Source organism: Delphinapterus leucas, chromosome 1, assembly GCF_059928025.1.
Source record: "Delphinapterus leucas isolate spDelLeu-1000000601 "Yukka" chromosome 1, BTC_Dleu_Yukka2, whole genome shotgun sequence".
NCBI lineage: Eukaryota > Metazoa > Chordata > Mammalia > Artiodactyla > Monodontidae > Delphinapterus > Delphinapterus leucas.
The window spans coordinates 7,494,572-7,516,440 of record NC_143129.1 but is presented as its reverse complement, the minus strand read 5'-3'; the positions used below and the strand labels follow the sequence as shown (position 1 = coordinate 7,516,440).

Sequence of the window (21,869 nt, the reverse complement as noted above, 5' to 3'; positions counted from 1 at the left end):
GAGCACCTGTTTTTCAGCAAGTAGCCAGTCGTTCCAGGGCTTGGCTAAGGTGGGCGTGTGCAGCAGTCTCCGGTAGTGCTCTGCTTCCTCGTGAACGAATGCCTGGGGGCCCGGCCACACCCGCTCTCTCCCGGCCCCTGCTCGGGTAGGAGCTCTGCTCCACCTGCCGCAGTGCCGGCTCAGCAATCTCGGGTGCCTCTTGCGTAAACTCGGCAGATCATTTACAGCGTGGTAAGAGCCATGGATATTCCTAGAGCATTTCTTTCCCTCTACCACGTGCTCTGGGCCTCCACCCCGCCCCTCTCCACCCCACCCCTTTATCATCCAGCGGTGTTGGTGTTGTTTGGTGCCCGGGCCGGTCGTCGGCAGCAGGATGGGGGCAGGAGGTGCTGTGGACCCACTGAGGCCCTGGAGCCCCCTCTTCCTCTCCTGGCCTCAGGATGGCGAGACGGCCCCCTATGGCTTTGACAACCAGACCAAGAACCGCCTGCAGCATCTGGGGAAGCACTACCAGCTCCAGATCCGAGACCTGCGGCCGGAGGACGCCGCCATTTACCAGGTCAGGGTGCCGGATGCCGGCGTCTCCTGCACGGAGCTGGAGGCCAGCGGTGAGCGGTCTGCCCTGCCGAAGTCTGAGTGGGGGGCGCTCATTTCGGTTCCATCGCGGGGGGTAGGTGAACATGACATGGCCCCCCTCGCAGCTGGGGAGAGGAACGAGTACCCAAATGGTTAAATTATGATGATGCCTTGTCAAAATCTTGGTCCAGGGTCTGTGTTCTCCTGGTGCCGGGCTGGGCTCCACTGAGGGTCTCAGACATGGGGTACCTGGCTCTCACCTGGCTCACAGGCTGCCCATAGCATCCGCTCACTCTCAGATCAGATCTGCCTAATTCCACGGCCTCCTCTCTGACGTGGGTCCTCCCCTCCCACAGCCCCCCAGCAAGAATCTCCACCAGGTCGGCACGCTCCTGCCCTGTGCAGACCCCTCCCCTCCCTGCCTCCCATGCCCACACCCCACCGGGACTGTCCCTTCCCCCCTCATCAAGCTCTGTCCCTTCCCACTGCCACTCCCCCCGCCCCTGCCCCAGCACCTGACAGCTCAAGGGATGTTGGAGGGAGGAGAGGCTTGGGGCGGGCAGGCAAATCATACAGTCGGGCTAAGTCAAGGTTGAAGAAGGAGCGGGTAGACCTCCAGCTGGCCTGGCGTGGTGGACGCGGAAGGGGGCAGGGCTCTGGGGGCAGCCAGACCAGGCTGTGAGTTCCGTCTGGACCACGTCTTAGCTGGACGAGCCATATAACTTGTAGAGCCTCAATGTTCTCACCTGCAAAAGGGACATAATAACACCTGCCCTGCAGGTGGTCGTGAGGATTAATCGGACGGCAGGCGTAAAGCGCTGTGCTCAGCCTGTTGGTTTCCCTTCTGTTCCCACCTGCCCCCAGATGGAACGGTCCGATTTAGAATTCCAGAGCCCGAGTCTGACTGTTCACACCCGAATTATAACTCCTCACCTTCTGTGGGGAAACCGATACCTGGGGCAAGGGGTGGCCTGTCCAAGGTGACAGGGGGCTGTGGCTAAGCGGAGCTCCCAGCGCCCTGCGTCGGGTCACACTGTGTCCTGCTCCCCGGCAGCCGTCCTGCCCCAGGTGGTGGTCCCGCTGGCCTGTGCCCACTGCGGGGAGCGGGACAATGCGGTCCTCGAGGGCACTTTCTCTGGCCCCTGCCCCAGCGCCACCTGGCATCGCCGGCACCGGCCGCTCCGGCTGAGTGACAGATACGAGGTGTTCGTGTCCAGTGATGGGCTGACCCACCGGCTTCTGGCGAGAAGAGCCTGTTTCTCAGACGTGGGCCGCTACTCCCTCGGCACCAAGCTCCACGCCTGCAGCGCCTGGCTGGTGGTTGAAGGTGGGTGGGCCACCCCCGGTCTTTCCCCGCCTCTGCCGCGGTGGCGATACCTCAGGGCCCAGGAGGGTGGGAGGAAGGTGGGGCGGGGCTTCTGTTGCCAGTCCCCTGCTTTGGAGATTCCTCCCCCCCCCCCCGCAGAGAATGAGGAAGGCCCCCCAGATCTATTCTTGACGCCTGCAAGTACAGGCCCTTCACGGCCAGCCCAGCGCTCCACAGTGGCATCTGCTCCACTGGGCACAGATCCAGCATGGCCTTAAGGTCCTGGACAGGGCTTGGGACAGTGGCCCAGGTCCACTATGGAGGAGAAGCCCCTGGGTCAGCCCAAAGGACACCCTTAAACTCCCCTAGGGTTCTGGGTTCAAGGTGATCCTAGGAAACTGTAAATTGGACATTTGTGAGGCAGGCAGTAGGGCAAGTAGATGTTTTTAAAAACCAGCCACCTGCTCGTGGCAAATGGCTCCTGTATTTTCTCTAAAACCCCTCCTGAACCGCCTAGCAAACTGGGGTGGCCTCGGTTACAGGACTGGGGCAGGTGATGACGCGATTTATCCACCAATGAGCTGCCACATTCCGGTTTCCTCTGGAGACGGTCGGCTTGTTTCCCTGCTGGGGAAACTGAGGGTCAGGCAAAGCCGCTGGGGTCTGAGACGTGGCTTGGCCTGAGTTCACAGGTCTTTTCTCCTGTCTTTCTCTGGGGGCGTGACCTCTCACCAAAGCTGGGAAGGATAAAAGCCTTCTGACCGCAAGCACCGGCCACCAGCAGCAGGTACAAGGAGCCCAGAGCCCAGAAGATTCCAGAAGCATCCGTGGCGAGCGGGGGAGACCCAGAGAGCAGGACCCCACAGGGAGCTCCCTCCAGGGGGCCGGGCTGGCTTCTGGGCTCACAGCCGGCCCAGACAGAGGCGGCCTGGGTGGGCGCAACTACACTTTGATGGGGAACAAGGAGGCAGCCGACTCAGTCTGGGGCCCTGGACTGGCAAGAAAGGGCTTTCTGGAAGAAGGGGGCAGAGCCACTCCTCTTGGTGAAAATCAGCTCCATGGAGAGGGACGTAGGGACAGGAGCCTTCCAGGGGGCTCAGGGGAGGGCCTAGAATCAGGGCTGGGCCTCGCAGGGGACCAACTGCGAGGTCGTAGCAGCAACAGCGAGGGGGACGGATGCTCTGGGATGGCAGGAGGCAGGAAGGCTGGGTTCCGGCGTCCTCAGGCTGGAGGGCTGGGGTGCAGTGGGGGAGGGAAGGGGCATGGCGAGGATCCCAGGAGTTGGCTGCCCAGGCTCAGTCAGGAACAGCCCTGGGACGCTCAGCTGGGACCTGGGACCAGAGAGCGGGCCCCGCAGGGATCCCAGGCTGGTCATGTGGGGTCTCGGTCAGAAGGGGAAGGGGTGGAGACTTTGCAGGGGCAGAGCCCAGATGAGGTGGGGGGAGAGGATGACCTGAGTGGGGAAAGGGGGAGAGGAGCGGCCGGGGCAGCGCAGGGCAGCGGGACTGACCTGGGGGACACCAGGGGCCACCACAGGGTGGGAGCTCCTGGGGCCCTGGAGCCTTCCAGAGGAAGAGGTTCTAGCTCCATGGCAGGCAGGGGCCCTGAGTCCTGGGGCTCTCGGAAAGGTAGTGAAGCTGACCGTGGGGCCCGGGGGTGCCCCTTGGGGTCAGGGGAGTCTCCAGGACAGGCCTCTGAATGCAAGGACTTCCGGGGGCCACCGATATCTGGTGGCGGGAGCATCCCCTTGGGGCCCGGGGGTCCTGAAGCCAAAGCTGGGTCTTCACTGCAGGAGGCAGGTGATGGAGGCCCACGGGGGTCTGGGGATGGGGGAAGGGGCTACACAACCAGCCCTGCAGGCCCAGGGGGTCCCGGGGGCTGGGAAAAGGGCCCACAGGGGCTCAGGGGAAGGGAAGGCCCGGAGACGGCGGGGACCTTTGGCAAGGCTGAGGATGGCTCCAGCAGCCCCCAGGATTCCCGAGCCTGGACAGCCGGGCAGAGGGGAACAGGAGAGGCGGGCAGAAGAGGGTCTGAGGGCCCAGGCCCTTGGGATGACACACGGTCCAGCCCCAGCAAATCCGGGGCCCACTGTGGGCCTGGAGTGCTGGGGTCTGGTGGGGGGCAAGGGGGTGAGGGGGGCACCCAGGTGGCTGGGCTGATGGGTTCTGGTCGGGGAGTGGATGCCAGAAGCCACAGGCTAAGAGGGCCTTCGGGCCCTGGTGGGACACTGGGAGACACGGATGGGTTCAGAGGTGCAGGGGCCATGGAGTCTGAGCCAGATTTCTGGGATGGGCCACGGAGCTCCAGGGAGAAAGGACCCAGAGGTGAGATGGGCCGCGGGGATGGCACGGGAGGCTCGGCGGCGACGGAGTCTAGATTCGGTGATGGCTTCAGGGACCCCAGGGGAGCAGGCCTTGGATACGGAGCTGGTTACCGTGATGGCTCAGGGAGGCCGGGAGCCAGGAGGTCTGGTCGTGCTGGCGGTCGAGTCGCCTCTGAGGCCCCTGGGGGGACAGAGTCTGAGGCCGGGGGTGGTGACAGGCACGGCTCGGAGGTGCCCGGGGGGATGTGGTCTGGAAACAGAGATGGTTGTGGTCCTGCCGGAAGGGGGGCTGAGGGACTTGCGCATCCCAAGGGTGGCTCAGACGGCCCTGAAGGAGGGCCCATGGGTGACGCCGGGATGTGTGCAGAGGCCAGGGAGGCGTCCAGAGGCCGGGGGGGTGCTGGCCCTGCGGGAAGGCATCATCCTGGTGGCGGTCTGGGGAGTCCGGGGACAGCGGGGTCTGTGGGCCGAGGTGGCCTCGGGGCCTCTGCCACAGGGGCAGGACCAGGGGGCTCGGGGAGAATAGGGCCTTGGGGTCAGACTGGGGATTACGGGAGCTTCAGAGCCCCGGGAGCTCTGGGGGCTTCTGGAGAAGGAGGCCATGAAGATGGCTCTGGGGCTTCAGGGTCTCTGAGGGCAGCGGGCAAAGTGCGAGATGCGGACGGAGCCAGGGGCCTTGGTGCCGGGGGCTCTGGAGACGGAGCCAGTTCTGGGGGTGCTACCCGGGGCCCCCCGGCACGAGCTCCTCGCGCGGGGCCGGCCTCTGAGAGCCGGGGCGCTGAAGAGTCTGGTGAAGCGCTGGGCCCTGGGCATGGATCACGAGCTGCAGGGCCTCTGCCCGCCAGAAGCACATCAGCCAACGGAGGGGCGTCGCGGGGTCTCGAGCCTGGGGGCACGGAGCCAAGGGGTGCGGCAGGCTTTAGAGGTGGTTCAGGAGGCCTTGGAGCAACGGGGTCAGGGGGTGAGGCTGGTTATAGGGGCGACTCAGGGGGTTCTGGGGAGATGGGGTCAGGCGCTAAGGCTGGTTATAGGGACGACTCAGGGGGTTCTGGAGGAACTGGTTCAGGGGGTGAGGCAGGTTACAGGGACGGTTTGAGGGGTACTAAGGGAATGGAGTCAGGGAGTGAGGTAGGGTGTAGGGGAGCCTCAGGAAGATCTGGGGAGATGGGGCCAGGGGCTGAGATGCACTGCAGAGATGCTTCAGGGAGGTTTGGAGGAACAGTCTCACCACCTGGAACTGGAGGTGAGGGTGGACCCAGAAGCCAGGAAGCCATGGCACATGGGTCAGTATACTGGGCAGCCCCAGAGGGGTCTTACGGTGGCACAGGTCCCAAGGATGGTCCGGAGAGGGGCAGAGGGACGGGGCTTGTGGGAGGGGCAGGTGCTGGGCTGGGCTCCGGGATGGCCACGAGGCCTGGCACCGCAGATGGTACAGCACACGGGAACGGGCCCAGGGGCCCAGGGCTGCTGGGGATGCACGGAGGCCCTCAGATGCTTTCAGATGGGCAGGGCTCCAAGAGTGCTTTGGGGGTCTCTGGACCCCCAGGCACCCCTGAGGCATGGGGGGCTGTTGGCTCGGAGGGAGAGTCAGGAATCAGAGGGTGGCAAGGTAGCTCTGGGCTCCCAGGGTGCCCTGGGCACAGAGGGGCTCCCAGTGGGGAGGGAGGGTCTGCAGGCCACGCAGCGGGTGTGGGTGCTTCTGGGGTTCCTGACTGTCGGGGGGCAGCGCAGGACGAGACCCGAGCAGGGACAGCTGCTTGGGAATCCGGACGTGACCAGGCCTTCTGGGAAGCAGGTCCAGGGGCAGCAGACAGGGGTCCAGCGGCTGGGCAGGGGGCGTTGGCACCTCAGGGCTCCGGGGCTGCGCAGCTGGGTGGCAGGAGGATGGGGGCAGGGTTGGGGGGCTCAGCAGGTACAGGCCAGGGTCTGGACAGCAGCCGGATGCCCGGGGAAAGGGGCAGATCCATGTCAGGGTCCGCCGGTGGGTGCGGAGAAAGCCACGCTTGGGGCCCAGGCTGGGAAGACCAGGGGTCTGGCCAAGACAGCACAGGTGCCAGGGACCGGCCCCCAGGCTCCAGGGCTTCAAGCTCCCTGCAGGAGGAAGATGCCACTTTCGGGGGGACCCATGAAGGGTCACAAGCCTCCTGGGGCTGGGAGGGGGCTCCAGGCAGAGAGGAGGCTGGTGGGGGGCAAAGCCCAGGGTTCCCAGATGGCAAAACTTCAGGTCTTGGAAGGAGTAGGGCTAGCAGCCCAGGGGACTCAGGTGTCCCGGGTAAGGGGACTTCTGCTGGGAGGGAGAATGGCTCCACCCAAAGGCCTGGGGATTCGGGACGTCAGGGAGCCTGGGAGGGCCCAGATGGTCCCTTTGGCAGAAAAGGCTCTGGAGACGGGTCACAGGGGAACCAGGGGCCCGGCTCTCAGCTGGGCACAGGACAGAGGGGAGGAAGGGGCTTCCTGAGGGAGCAGGGGTCCCTGGAGGCTAAGGATGATACGGCCCGACGTCCAGGGGCCCTAAAGGAGTACGAGGGCCGGGCAGCCAAGGAGTCAGGCAGGTCAGAAAGGAGGCTCGGTCCATTCAGGAGCAGGACTCAGACGTGGTCCAGGGTCGAGGTTGGAGCAGCAAAGAGGTGGGGAGCACATAAGGCCAGAGACCCAGGGCAACCGCCTGGGGGAGAGGACGGGGGATGCCCAGGGAAGGCCCCCAGCTGTCCCGGCAGCAGGAAAGCCAGCAAAGAGGGCAGGTCAGACGTCCGCGGCCGGAGGACGGACGCCACCCGGAGTCCTGGATCCAAACACAAGCCTGGCATTGTTGGTTTCTCCCAGGAGGTGCGGGGTAAGTGCCTCTCAGCCGCCCTGGCTCCAGGCGGTAGCCAAGGGGGGCTCCCTGGACACTGGGGTGCCTGGGCCGTTCCCAGACCCAGGAGTTTGTTGCTATCAGCGACCCCCATTTCCAGGGATCTCTTCCCAATTCAGGAGGCAACCTCTTCCTCCTTGTGTGGGGGCGATGCGGGCTGCACAGGACTCGGAGCCCTCCTGGTATCTGTCTTGACGCCCCGTGTCCAAAGCACTGGACTTGTTGAACTAACTCGCTGTGGGTCCCCCAGACGTCGCCCTGTGTGACTTAAGGGCCCCTCATCTCCCTGGCCCCCCAGATCCCCTGCACCAGCCTGGGCTCTGCAGAGAAAACCGGATGGTCTGGCCTCGCTGGCAAGATGTGTGGCCTCCCGGGGTATGGTGGGAGGCTGGGCGGCAGGGGGATCCCTGGGCGCCCGTCCTCCACACTCCCCTGTGTCTCTCCAGGCCCTACAGGCCACTTCTCGCAAGGCCTGGCTGACCTGGAGGTGCAGCGCGGGGAGGCTGCCGTGCTCTCCTGCACCCTCACCAGTGACCTGGGACCCGGAGCCTGGTTTAAGGATGGAGTCAAGGTACCGCCCCCCACCCCCTCCTTACCAACTGGTTTGCGGGGAGGGATGAGTGAAGCAGAGAGGAGTAGAAAGATTTTTCACGCTTCCTTATACCAACGCGCCGACTCTGCGAGAAGTCTAACGGGCCGACAAGTCGGTGCGCTTGGAATAAACCGGATTTTTAAAGTGGGCGTGTCTTCCACTCACCACTTCCTGTACATGCCGCTGGCTCTCCCTCCACGTCCAAACTGCTGTCCTGCCCCGGCACCTCTGGAAGTCTGCCTGTCCTTCAAGGCCGGTACGGAGGCCGCCTCCTCGGCCCAGCCGGACGGGCTCTCGGCTCCCTGAACAGCCCTCGACACTTTAGCTGTCATCTCAGCAGGGGGTGGTCAAGGGCTCTGGAGCAGGGCCTTGACGTCCACTGGACCGGGCTGACCCCAGTGCGGCCACTCACCGTGGCCGTGGCCTCTGGCTTCCGCGCCTGTAAAATGGGCTAACAGTGGTGCCCACTTCACAGGTCGTGGACAGTTGATGAGACACTGAAGCGGGTGACTGGCTCCAGCCGAGCGCACAATGAGCGTTCAGTTCATTCCCGCAGTTGCCTTAGAAAAGGCCCTGGCCCGCGGTGGGAGGGGCTGGACGGGGCAGGTGACGGTCCTCTGTGGCCTTGTTCCCAGCTCAGCGCCCAGGACGGAGTCGCCTTCGAGCAAGATGGGCTGGAGCACAGGCTCCTCATTGCCCACGCAGAGGGGACCCAGGCTGGGAGGTACAGCTTTGGAGCCGGCGACCAGCAGAGCGAGGCCACGCTGACCGTCCACGGTGAGGCCCGGCCCTGCTCTTTCCTGCCAGGCGGGCTCTTGGCCGGCGACACACGCCACTGCTGAACGCCTGGACGTGTCGCCAGCCTGCAGCCCGTGGCGAGTCTCACCCTCGGTCGATGGGATGGTTTTAAAAAGCAAGCCACACGCTCCCCATTCCTGTCAGCACGTCCTCAGAGAGGTCCGGCCCCATCTGTCCTGCTGCAGATAAAGCCCCTGGGTCCCAACCTGCCCATTCTCACGAGGCGGGGAGGGGGCTCTGTCTCTGGGCCCTTCCTTCCCTGCCCCCAGGTGCCCGGTGCCCACCGTCTTTGACTCCTTGTGCCCTGTCCTCTCCCCAGAGCCCCCGGTCATCGCTCCCGACATGATGGCGAAGCTGAGGGAGCCGCTGGTGGTCAAGGCGGGGGAGCCAGTGACCATGAAGGTTGCCTTCCAGAGCTGCCTCCCGGTCCAGGCCACCTGGAGCAAGGATGGGGCCAAGGTGGCTGGTGGCAATGGCAGAGGGGCCCAGGTGGCAGTGGGGGACAGCTCCACGTGGCTGTGCCTCCCCAGCGCCAGCAGGAAGGACTGCGGCCAGTACAGCGTGGCTCTGAGCAGCAAGGGCGGCTCCCTGCAGGCCGAGCTCACCCTGCAAGTCCTAGGTGCCAGCCTGGCCCCAGCCCTGTCCCCGGCCCCGCTGAGCCTTCCCTGGCAGCAGGGCGGGCCCTGGGGGGGGGTGTCCCTGGTATTAACCCTCACGTGCGTGCTATTTAAGACCCAAAGCTACCCCTAGCTGTCCTCGCCCCTCCTCAGACTGGTTTGGAATCCCACTGGGGGGAGATGGGCCATGTGTCTCTGCAGCTGACACACCAGGCCCTAGGGGTGTCGCTGGAGTGGGTGATGGCCCCCAGACCTGAGTTGTGCCAGCGAGGTGGGACTGCCTGTTGGCAGAAGGCCGTGCCCATCTGGGCTCGGGGCTGGTGCATTCTGTGTCACCTTCCGGGGGTGTGCATGTCGGGGGTGGAGACCAGGGACACCGCGAGGTGATGCCCACCCAGGACCTCCAGCCCCGGGCAGGCTTGTCTGCTGATGGGGGGAGCCCAGCGCCCCTCCCCTGCGGCTCCTCTGACCCCCCTTCTCCTGCTCCTCTCGGGGCTCCCCAGACAAGCCTCAGCCCCCACAGGGCCCCCTGGAGGTGCAGGACGGCCACGGGGCTGGCGTCTGCCTCTGCTGGCGGCCCCCAACGGACGACGGGGGCCAGGCCCTGCAGCACTATGTGGTGGAGAGGCGGCAGGCTGGCCTCAGCACTTGGCTGAAGGTGGGCGAGCCCCCTGCGGACAGCACCACCTTCACAGATGCCGAGGCGGAACAGGGCAAGAAGTACAGCTTCCGCGTGCGGGCCGTGACCGCGGAAGGGTCTGGGGAGGCCCTGGAGTCCGACGAGGTGCTGGTGGCTCCTGAAGGTGAGAGGACAGCCCGGGGCCGGAGGGGACGTGCCGGGCTCCCCACTGTGCCCAGAGACCGGGGGCCACCAGCCAACACCCTGGGGGTCTTGAGGCCCTTCGAGAGCTCTGTGAGAGCCTCACCCCAGCTTCTCTGGGACCTGGCGGCCAGATCAGCAAGTAGGATGTGAGGGGTCTTCTGCAGCTGTGGCTCTGTGGGATGGGGGTGGACCGGCAGAGCCGCTGTCCCAGGCCCCTGGGACGGACCGGCATCGTCCTCCATCTGGAGCAACTCCCAGGGCCTCAGGGCTGAGGGCCTCAGGGCTGGCTCTAGCCCCCAGGCCACAGTACTTCTCTGTTTCCACCACTCTTGCCCCCAAACTTCGGGCTGGCTCAGACCCCTGACACCCCAAAGAAGGGATAGCATGTGGCTGGCCCCAGATGCCCGCTCCTCCACAAGGACACCCCCTCTCCCAGCCCCTGACTGACCAGCACCCTCTCTGCCCCCAGTTCTGCCCGGGCCCCCTCCCCCGCCAGCCATCCTGTCGGCCTCCAGCCAAAGCGTCACTCTGTCATGGACGGCACCTCGGGGCCCGGGCAGTGCCCACATCCTGGGCTACCTGATCGAGAAGCGCAAGAAGGGAAGGAACACCTGGGTGGCAGTGAACCAGCAGCCGGTACCTGGTGAGCAGCCTGGCGGTGGTCTGCATCGTCCTGGCCTCCAGAGCCTCCCTGGACCCCCGGCCCGAGGTGCTGTGGCAGCATCAAGCCAGATCAGTTTAGTATAACGGTCTCACTGGTGGTGGTTTACCTCCCGGGGCATTTGGCAACATCCAGCAATTTGGGGTTGTCACACTGAAGGGGGAAGATGGGTGTGGCCTCTCGTGTGAAGGGACTGAGATGCTGTGGCATGTCCTTCGACACACAGGGCAGTGCCCTCCCCCCGCCACCCCGCTCCTTCCCCAAACAAAGAACTGTCTGGCCCAAAGCCTGGTTTAGCAGAAGTCTCACGCCGCGTTTCTCTCTAACGTGAGCTTTCTCATCCGTAGGACGACGGGGAGAAGTGCCCCCGCCCCCTGAGTAGATTCCAAGAAACTGCTTTCTGAGCCCAGAACAAACTCAGAAAAGCCCAAGCCCAGGCTAGTAGGAGAAAGAGGGGTTCAGAGCTCCAGGCAGGCTGTGCTGGGTGCCAGGCTGTGCCCCCCGAGCCTCGGCCTCCCGTCTCTGGAAAGAGGGCCATGGACTGAGGACACCTTCTGTACCTACACTGCTGAGTGGTTCCGTTTTATTTAAATAGGACAGCAGCTCTAAGGCAGAGAGAACCAGAGCCATGAAGGCACTTGCCCGAGACTTCCCAGCAAGTTAGTGGCAGAACCAGACAGGGATTCGGACCCTGAGACCCTGAGCGCACGCTTCTCCCCTTGGAGAGGACGAGTCAGAGCCGGCTGGGGGCTGGGGGGCAGGGAGGTGTAGGGCCAGGCTGGTCTCGTCCAGGCACAGCCCGGCCCCATCAGGCGGGACTAATGTGGGTGGGCTTCCCACAGAGAAGAAGTGGACAGTGCTGGACCTGAGGCAGGGCTGTCAGTACGAGTTCCGGGTCACAGCCGTGGCCCCCTCTGGCCCCGGGGAGCCTGGGCCCCCATCGGATGCCGTCTTTGCTCAGGACCCCATGAGTAAGCGGAGTGCTAACCCGGGAGAGGGTGGTGGCCATGGCGTGAGCAGGCCGGGGCAGTCCCGAAGGAGACATCAGGATGGCTGGGGGATAAAGGTCGAAAGGCCCTGAGGGCGAGGCAAAACTTAGGGGCCCCTGGAGGCTTAAGGCCCTACACTGAGACCAGACAGGCCCAGGAGCCGGAAATGGGGATTGGAAGAGTGCTTCCCCAGGTCAGCCCACTCACTTGGTCCCATCCTGTAAGCATCCCCCAGTGAGGGGGCATCATCCCTACAGGGAGGGGGTGGTCATAGGGGAGCCTCGCCATCAATTCTCCATCCAGCGAGCATCTGCTCATCGTCACCTGCTGGGGGCTGGCATTGTGTCAGGAACCAGGTGCATCCTTGGGACACTTCTGGTCTAGAGCAGCATTACCTGTGGCCCACGTGTCCACGACAGGCAGCCTAGGACATTTCCAAGCCCTACAGAAGAGAAACCTGCCCTGCTTTGTTTGACCCAAATTTCCCAGATTCAAGCAGAGAATCCCTATTCCACGAAACACCTGTCAAAGCACCCCTCCACGGCCTACAGCTGTTCTTTGCGCCTCTCCTGAGCTCTTACCCTCATGAGCCCGCTGGTGACAAGCCCTGGGGGAGCAGCACGTTTCTGGCCCTTGTGGATGTGCCAGGGGCGTCCTTCCGTGTCAGCCGGGGCCTGGGGAAGTGGCCGTGGGGCCTGGAGAGACACAGGGAGTCTGGGGAGCTGGGTCCCCAGGGATTGCCCCCAGGTGGCTCCCCAGGTTTGAAGGCCAGAGCCCTGGACCGCCGTGCAGCCTACAGGGCCCTTTACATACCTCACACCTTTGTTCTGAAACCCTCGTGGGTGGGTGGGCCTGTGCTGTTATCATTCCCATTTTACAGGTAAAGAGCACAAAGTATGGACTAAGTGCCCAAGGCAGTCTTGACTAGGAGCTTAATGCTCACAACAAAAAGAGAATTCTAGTCTTCAGGGATGTTGGAACCTAAGGACTCATCGTTGAAAACAGCAGATTGGGGGAATTATGGAAGGACAGTTAGGGGAAGGGGGTTGGCAGGTTGGCGAGTGGGTGGAAGGAGTCGGGGGAGGCTTCCCGGAGGAGGCAAGCTGGGATGGGTGGTGCAGACTGAGGAAGAGTCCGGGGTAGAGTAAGGGTTTGGGTTCAGGCAGGTGCTTTAGCAAAGCCTGGAGGCGGACCCCTAAGTGAAAGCAATCCCCAGCCACCCATGGAAAACCAGTGAGTGGCCACCGAGGGGCCTCCCTCAGGAGAGGTGATGCCGCTCCTGACACCCCGTGGTGCCTGGCCAGGACCCCCCGGGCCCGTGAGGGATCTCCAGGTCACGGACACTTTGCACGCCAGCATCACCCTGAGCTGGGCCCAACCGGACCCCCAGGACGGGGACGAAGCGCTGGGCTACGTGGTAGAGCTGGGCGACTCAGCCAGCCCGCAGTGGAGTCCGTGCCACGCAGGCACCGTGCCGGGCACTACCTACACGATCAAGGGGCTGCGGCCTCGGGAGGGCTACTTCGTGCGGGTGACAGCCGTGAATGACGGGGGCCGAGGCCCGCCCACTGCCCTGGACACGGTGGTGCAAGCCATGCCCGTCAGTGGTGAATCCACCTCCCTCCTCCAGCCCAGGCCCTTCCTGGGGAGGGCCTCTGAGTTGCACCCATGCGCTAGCTGAGCCGGCACCCCCACCCCCACCCCAGCTTAGCGAAGTGTCACGTATTGGGCGCCTAGTAAGAGCAGGGCACTGGGCTAGGCAGGCCCTTTCAGAAACGCATTTTCATTGTAACTCATGAAAATCCTACAAGGTCAATACTATCCCCAATTTACAGATAAGGAAACCGAGGTCAGCAGTCCACTGCCCTGGGCCGTACCACTGGTATGCGGCAGAGCCCGGGTGCAAGCCAGGTGACTGACCCCAAAGCCCAGGCTCGCTCCGGAACTCTGCTGCCTCCCCAGCGTGGCCCGAGAAGGCCGGCTGCCTCTCAGCTCCCGAGTTCACGTCAGTGCAGAAGCTGCCCCCATCCCTGTTACCCGAAGGCAGACTGTCTTCCCCGGGGGGGTTAACTGCTGGAGCAGCTGACCTGTCTTTGGCCCAAGCTGACACTGGGCCATCCCAACAGACCCCAGCTGTCCTTGTGATGATAAGAAAATCACCCTGAGTCTTTGGCCACAACCCAGAGCCCGTCCTGGCTCTGCCCCAAATCCCGGGCTCTGGGGCCACTTCCTGCCTCAGATGGGTAGTTGTTCCATCTGCAAAACACAAGAGCTGGGCTAGTTTCTCACCATCCCCCTCCGTTCCAGCCTGACCCTAAGGCTGCCCCTGACGGCTTCCCTTTCTCAGCCCCCATCCCGCTCCCCCCTCCCCCAGCCCTGCGGCTCCCCCCAGGATTCCCCTCCGGCCCCCCCTCCAGTTCCTGCAGGGCCCCCTGTCCGATGTCCAGTGGGGTTTCAGCATCACTGGGCTGGCCTAGCGTCTAGTCCCCCTGCAGCCCTGCCTGGTTGGTGACCAGGGCTGGGGCCCAAATGCAGAGGGAGGTGACACGCCACCCCGTGTGTTCCAGTCTGTCCCAAGTTCCTCATGGACGCCAGCACGAAGGACTCGCTGACGGTCAGAGCTGGGGACACAGTTCGTGTGCCTGTCCACTTTGAGGTGAGCACATCTAGTGGGCTGCAGCAGGCAGCCTCAGCCCTGTGGGCCTCCTTTCTTCCCGGCTCCTTTGTGGCCCCTAGTCAGGGACCTGCGCTCGTGCTGGAAATCAGGCCGCATAGAGAAGGGGAGGGGAGGGGAGCGGAGGGGAGGGGAGGGGAGGGAAGGGGAGGGTCCTCCTGGCAGGGACAGCCCTCCCCTGGAAGCTGGGTGGCCACTCTGCTCCTGTCCACGACGCCCTCTGGTGGTGGCTTCCGGTACTGCACCTCTAAACCCTCGCCCCGTCCCTCCCCCCACCCACTTCTCCACCTCCTTAGTCTGGGAAGGGTGCCCCGCAGCGGGGTGATGCCCCTTGACTTCAGAATGTCTGTTGTGAGAGTACGTAGCCTGCGTTTGTACGTGTAGTACAGCAGCCAGTGTGGTTAGAAGCACAGGTGGGTGGATTCAAATTCTGACCTCATGGCTCACTAGCTCTTTGACTTTGGACACGTATCTTAACCTCTCTGTGTTCCGACGTCCTCATCTGTCAACAGAGGGTATTAATAGTAACTTATCTCAAAGGGTTGTTCTGAGGATTCAAGGAATTAATACTTGAAAGGACATACATAGTGCCGGGCACATGGCAAGTGCCCAGTATTATTATTATTGTTGTTGCTGTGGTTGTTAAAATCATCTGTGTGGGAAACTCATAGGCGGTGGAGTCAGACCCAAACCCAGATCTAACTCTACATTACATGTTCTTAACTATTAGACCATAATCATGACGATGGTAATGATGACAAAAATATTTAAGACACACCAAGTGTTTGCTCTGCGTTGGGCCCCATTCGTATCGCTAACTTCTTGGGTCCCCAGACAAGCCTGTGAGGTAGGTCACTGTTAGCATCCCCAGGTGCCTCTGACGCCCAGAGCTGAGGGTCTCACGGGAGTTGGTGGTGCAGCCATCAGGCAGCTGGACTGGTCCCCCCACCCTGGTCAGGGTCAGGCCACCATACTCTCCCTCCTGGACTATTGCAGGGACCCCCAAGTCATACCCCCCCTTGGCACCCCAGCCTGGGCACCAGGGTGGTCAGCACTCCCCTCTCACGAGTCCTCCCCACTTCCGCCCGCCCTCACTCCCCCAGCCCCGTGAAGCCAGATCTAATTCTTGGTTAAACCTTACAACAGCGGTTCGTGGCTCACAGAATGAGACGCAGGTGTCTGTATGGGTGTGATGTGCGGGGCCCTTAACGTGTTTGCAACCCCCCTTTGGCAGCCTCCTCTCCTTTCCCCCCACCCCTGCTCCCCCCGTGGCTCTACCCAGATGCTCCTCTCAGGATGCTCTTCTCACACTTACACTTCAGTCCAGCTCAAAGCCATCGCTTCCACGAAACTCCCCTCTCACCTCTCCTTCCTCTGTGTCCCAGGCCGCCTCCATGCCGGACGTGACCTGGCTAAAGGATGGCTTGCCCTTGCCTAAAAGAAGTGTGACCTCCGTCAAGGATGGCCTCACCCAGCTCCTGGTCCCCGCGGCCAGACTCGCTGACAGCGGCCTCTACACTGTGGTGCTGAGGAGTCTGCGGGGGGAGGAGGCCACCTATAGCTTCCGCCTCAGGGTGGCAGGTGAGGCAGGCCCGGGCTGGGGCTGGACACGGCTGGGCCGCTCCCCAGGGCCTGGTCGCAGGTCTGCGGGATTCCACCCGCCTGGGTGTGCCCGTGACCACACCCTGACCCTTATTATGTGCCCCAAGGGAGAAAGGAGGAGGGGCCGGGGAGGGGGGGTATCACTGTCCTTCTCTCCCGGGGGGGGGGGTGTTGGGGACAGTTGAGCACAGCCCTCCCCGAACCTCTGTTGTCCCTCATTTCGCGTCAGTGAGCGGAGACAGTCACCACCATCACATCACTCCAAAGAGCGGTGGCAAGAATTGTCTGTGGTCCTCCCCTGGGATAAAGGTGGTCTCCCCCAGCCCCAGCCCCGGAGGGGTTTCTGAAACACAGAAACGATGGGCAACTAACAGCGAGAGCTCTGTAACTTGGTCTTATGGAAGCCCCCATTCTGTTCCTGTGTCATTTTACTTACAGGACAAAGTGAATTAAAATGAGTCTTTTTGGAGGTTTCCCACCCTCTAGCAGTAACTGCAGAACTGGCCCAGTTCTCTCTGGCTCCAGCCCCCTGCCTGGCGAGACCGTGTCTCCAGGGCCCTGGAAGAAGTGGGGACCACGGGCAGGTCCTGGGGACCTGGAAAGACTCAGGGCCCTGGGCAGGGCCTGGTGGGGCACTTCCGGCTCCAGCCTGACCCCTCTGTCCCCGCAGCGCGCCCACGGGCCCCGGGGCCCATCCTCCTGCGGGAGGGCACGCTGGGCTCAGTGATCGTCGAGTGGGTGCCGTCCCCGGACGAGGCCGACGGGAGGGCCGCCCCGCTGCACTACACGGTGCTGACGCGCTCCTCCCCGCACGCGCCCTGGCGCCCCGCGGCCGAGCGCCTGCACACCTGCCGCTTCACCCTGGTGGGCGTCCTCCCGGGCCACGAGTACCACTTCCGCGTGGTGGCCAAGAACGAGCTGGGCGCCAGCGAGCCCTCGGACACGCGCCAGCCCTGGGTCGTCCCGCGGCAGCCGCCAGGTGAGCTCCGCGCGGAGAGCGGCGGGGACGGAGGCTGGGAGGGCGGGGACAGCCGCCGGTCCATCGCTCTTCCCACCTCCCGCCCCGCCCACCGGCACCCGGGTCCTCCGCGTCTGCGATTCAGGGCGGGTCTCGCTTCTTCCGCGGGGAGAGCGCGAGGAGCGGAGCTGTGTGCGGGTCTTGGGTGGCCTCTCAAGTCAGTCAGTCGCAGGCGAAAAGGTAGACAGAGACCAGTGGTTCTCCGAAAACAGCCTTTTACAGTCAACTAGATGCGAACCTTCAAAGCAGTTGCCAGAAAAAGCAGGCCGCAAAAGCAGGTGCTCTTTCTCTCACTTTCACGAGTTTCTAAAGTAGAAAAATGTCTGAAAGTTTCCACACCAAAATGCTAGCTGCGGTCATCGGTAGGTAATTGGTTGTGCTTGGTTTTTATTCCTTCTCCTTTTGATTTCTTGTATGTTCCCATTTGTCCACACTGAGCGTGTGTTAGCTTGTAGTACAGAAAAAAGAAGTCCAAAAATTATCTTAAGAAAAGGATAAAAAATGAGTAGAGCAGCCTTGGGGCCAAGTTTGCAGGTGAGACATGGCAGGAAGGTCCAGGCAGTGCCCGAGTTCACCAGGGGCTTGGGACTCGCCGCAGCTCTTCTCTCTTTCTGACCCTCCTCGCCTGCCAGTTTCCACCGCAGACAGGGTCACGGTGAAGGCTCCCAGCTACCAGGAGCCCGACCTGAGACAGAAGCCCCGCTTCCTGGTGGGCCTGCGGACCCACCTGCTGCCCCTGGGTTCTGAGTGCTGCATGACCTGCGCCGTGCAGGGCTGGCCACGGCCCCGCGTCACCTGGTTCAAGAACGGCCAGAGCCTGGCAGGCGACCCCGCCGTGTACAGCACCGACCTGCTGGGCGTGTGCTCCCTGATCATCCCCAACGTCTCGGCCGAGGACGGTGGCAAGTACAAGGCGGTGGCCGAGAACACATTGGGCCAGGCCATCAGCACCGCCACCCTCATCGTCATGGGTGAGACGCTACCCGACAGGGGGGCGAGCTGGCCGGGTGGGGGGGGGGCGAGGAGAACCAGAGACGCAGCTCCCGTCTGCCTTCAGGGAGTCCTCAAGGGGCCCGTCCCCTTCTAGAGGGGTGGGCTGGAGTCAGGACAGCGCGGTTCTCCGCCTGGCTCTCCGTGAGCTCTGTTATTTAACCTCCACCTTCGGCCCTCCTGGGGCCTTGGTTTGCCCATCGCACTGGATGAGATCACTGGTGAGCAGCTCTTGGCTTGAGGGGCTGCGTGCCACCCACCTAAGCTTCCCACAATGGCCTCGCGACCCATTTTGAATGAGAGAGAAAGAGGCTTCTTCTCAGTTGCACCTTCATAAATATGCCCAGAGAGGGACACCTAGTGCCCCAAGGCCACCCTAGTTCTCTCATGGGTATTCCCCAGTAAAGTAAATAATGTGTGTTAATAAGAAAACTAGCCTTTTTTTTTTTATTGTTAGAGTACATTACTTTTATGTTTTTAATTTTTATTTTATATTGGAGTATAGTTGATTTACAATACTGTGTTAGTCCCCAATAGCATGTTATATTTTGAATAGTTAAAAAAAAAAAAGTAACTCCTAAACATTTTTAATTAATCGGTATTGACCTTTGTTCAGCAATGGCCCTTTCAACCCGGGAAAGGAATGTTGCGAAGTGCCCAGCTCGTGTGCACACCTATCGTTTGGGGGAGGTTACGGTTCCCCACGGAACCAGGGGAGAACTTTGCCCAAAGTTGGGGAGCATGTGGTGGCTGTGGATCTGAACGCACACGCCCATGGCAGAGCCCCGAGGCCTGACCCCCTGCGGTGTCACGTTGACCTTCAGGACGACAAGCCGGGATCCTGGTCCTCTGTGTCTTGCAGAATCTAGCTCTGAACCCCAACACACCCTGGAGTGCCCCAGCCCGTCCCCACAGCCTTGGAATGAAGGCAGATCCTCGAAGGTTCACTCCTCACACCGCACTGGCCTGGGGAGGCAGTCCCAGAGGATGCAGGATGCTGGCCGTGCCCAGAGCCCCGGGGAGAGGGGAGTGAGTGGGCTCCTGGGGGAGCTCCTCCCGGAGGGCACGGAGGCTTTGGGGAAGACAAAGAAGAAGCGAGCATTCAGCCTCCCAGCCCCAAGCTGAGTCACCGAACAGGATGGCAGCGAGCCTCTTGCCTGGGGGAGCAGAGGGAACTGGATGTGTCTGCAGGATGGAGGCCAGATCCCTTGGGGGGAGGGCAGGACGGGCTGTGCCTGAGTGACCACAGTGAGGGGAGAGCACGGGGGCCCGAGGACCTGGGCGGGGCCAGGTGTGTGTGTGTGTGTGCTGGGACAGCTGCTCTCTGTATGTTGTTTCTTTATTAAAGCATTGGCTAACACTGGCAAACCATTTGCAAGTGAATTTGGGGTCTGCACGCTGCGGGGAAGATTCCCAGTGCAGAGCCTCTGTGCCAGGCTCCAGCCAGGGGTGGGCTTCTGGCTGGAGGGAAGAGCTGGGTCAGAACCGGGCTCTTCTGCATCCCAGGGCTGCGCAGTCAGTTCCAAGGGTGGGAAAGCTGGGAACGTTCCGAGGGTCTGCGTGGTGGAGAGACAGCCCCCCACCCCCCACCCCCGCCCCACCCCGCCCCGCCCGAGCCCGTGTCTCCTGCATGCCTCTGTCTGGCCAAATCCTGCTCAAAGCCAGAGGCTTCCCTGGGTGGAGTCTGGGCTGGGAAATAGCACTGCTGCGCAGGCTCTGTGGGCCCCAGCTTGCCCCTCCACAGTCCCACTGCCCCGTGTCGTCACAGACAGGACGGGATGCTGTGCGACCCACCACCTCCACCAGAAGCTCTGGTCCTCCTTCACCTTCCAGGCCTGGCCCCTGAGCCTCCTAGGCTCCCGGGAAGTAATATGTATCAAAAGCTTTAACACGTATACCTCTCTTGATGACGCAGTAATTTCATGTCACTGCATGTATTGTTATGAGGGCAAAATAGGGACTTTTTCCGAAAAACAGAAACGAAGTTTACCACCAATAAACTCTGAATAATTTCCATTTTATACCTCAGACAGAAGAAAAATGATTTCTAGAGATAAGTTCTGAGATGCAAGAAAAAATGGTCAGCAAAGATATTTGAAAATAAACAAAAAAATGCTGGCTGCAAATAATAGTAATAATATCTACTAGGATAGACTAAAATATTGGACAAAAATTAGGTGTAATTTAAGAGAAGAGTGATCAGAGGTAAAACATGCTAGAATATTATTATTCTTAAACTTTTGCACCCATTAACAATAACTGGAGTTAAGCCTAAACTAATAGACTCTGAGTGCATAGCTTCCAGACAAAATATGGAATGAGAAAAATAACTGCAATCAATCAAAAAGAGGGCAAGTAAGGAGGAGGGGAAAAAGAGGAGGGGGAGGAGGGGGGCAAAGGAGGGGGGAGGGGAGAGGAGGGAGAGGGGAGAGGAGGGGGAGGGGAGAGGAGGGGGAGGGGAGAGGAGGGGGAGGGGAGAGGAGGGGGAGGGGAGAGGAGGGGGAGGGGAGAGGAGAGGAGGGAAGAGAAACAGAACTCCTGGGACAAATACAAATAAATAGAAAATATATCAGTAATCACAATAAATGCGAGTTAGATTCTCCAGTTAAAAAAATCACCAGACTAGATTTTAAAGAACTAGCTGTATCCTGTTTGCTAAGACACACTTAAACACAGTACCCAGAAAGGTGGAAAGGAAGAATGAAAAAGATATTTCAAGTAAATACTAGCCAAAAAGTAAAACAAAAACAAACAAAACCCCCAATATAACTACATTATATGTAGCACATAAATAATATTAAAGCGAATGCCATTACTAGACATAAACGGAGTCACTGCAAAAGGTTAAAATGTTTACATCACCAGGAAAATATAACAATTCTGAACTGGCGTGGACCTAAAAATAGAGCCCCCAAATATAGATTAAAACATAGCTACAAAACATCTAAAGCAGAAATGGACAGATATACAAGAATAATTAACAAAGTGTATCTTTAAACAATTAATGATTCAAACAAATAAAAAAATAATGGAAAAGAGGAAAACATTTAGAACTGAATGATAAATAAAATGAAAACTACACATCAAAACCCGTAGGATCCAGTGAAAAGCAAATGCAGAAGAAAATTTATAGCTTATATACTCACTCTGAAAAAGAAAAAAAAAGCTCTAAACCAATAAGAGAAGGATCTGTGATAGACAGTTTCCCAGCCTCCCAGCTAGGTAGTTCATGTGACTGAGTTATGGCCCAGGGAACAAGGGCAAAGTGATGGGAACTACTTCCCGAGCTGCCCCCTTAGGACTGGCTGTGCAGGCATCCCTTCTCTCCCTTCCTTCAATGCCCAGCTTGATGCCACGCATTCTTGTAGGACCCTGTAGCTCTAGAGGTCGGTGGAGCCACTGACCAAAGGACCTCTCACTCCTGAATGCTTCCAGGGAGAACAAGTCCTCCAGACCAGCCCGCCTTGGGCTCTGATATGAAAATTAACCTGAACCATATTAAGCTACTGAGATCTAGAGGTTGTCATGGCATTTAGCAAATAACTTTTTAATAAATGAAATAACTTTTAAGGAATAAAGCAAATAACTTCTTTAAAATGAAACAAAGTAGAATAACTTTAAAGAACTTAGAAGACAACCATGAAAGGCAGAAATTATAGTAGTGTGTAAATTATTACACATTTGTAGAAAGGATAATATAATTCAAAGGTTGTCTTTTTGAAACGGCTAATAATACTGAAAAACTTCTGTTATGATTAATCAAGGGAAAAAAAGAAATGGCAAAAATAAACATTAAGAATGAAAAACAGGACACATTACAGATTCGGCAGAGACAAAAGGTACTTGATGTTAAGACATTTGAACATTTCAACGGAATGTGTGAATTCCTAGAAAAAAAAATCATTTACAGAAACAGACTCAAGAAGAGACAGAAAACCCGAATAGTCCTATATCATTGAAGACATTCAGTTGGTCGCTCAGCATTTTCCCACAAAGAAAACAGCCCAAAGTCTGGTAGGTGAAAAGTTCTTCCAAATGTTTCAGGA

At 60.3% G+C, this 21,869-nt stretch overlaps 1 protein-coding gene across 1 annotated transcript; it reads left to right on the top strand.

The window, feature by feature from the left end:
* Nucleotides 1-323: 323 nt before the first annotated feature.
* On the top strand, nt 324-20,145 carry IGFN1 (immunoglobulin like and fibronectin type III domain containing 1). The gene is made up of 13 exons (XM_089906024.1): nt 324-608; nt 1,631-1,903; nt 7,506-7,630; nt 8,287-8,428; nt 8,769-9,068; nt 9,570-9,869; nt 10,359-10,532; nt 11,393-11,521; nt 14,107-14,195; nt 15,599-15,794; nt 16,486-16,794; nt 17,466-17,804; nt 18,686-20,145. Exons 1-13 carry the CDS (start codon nt 374-376, stop codon nt 18,946-18,948), a joined length of 2,874 nt encoding a protein of 957 aa, XP_089762150.1. The 5' UTR covers nt 324-373; the 3' UTR covers nt 18,949-20,145.
* The last annotated feature ends 1,724 nt before the right edge of the window (nt 20,146-21,869 follow it).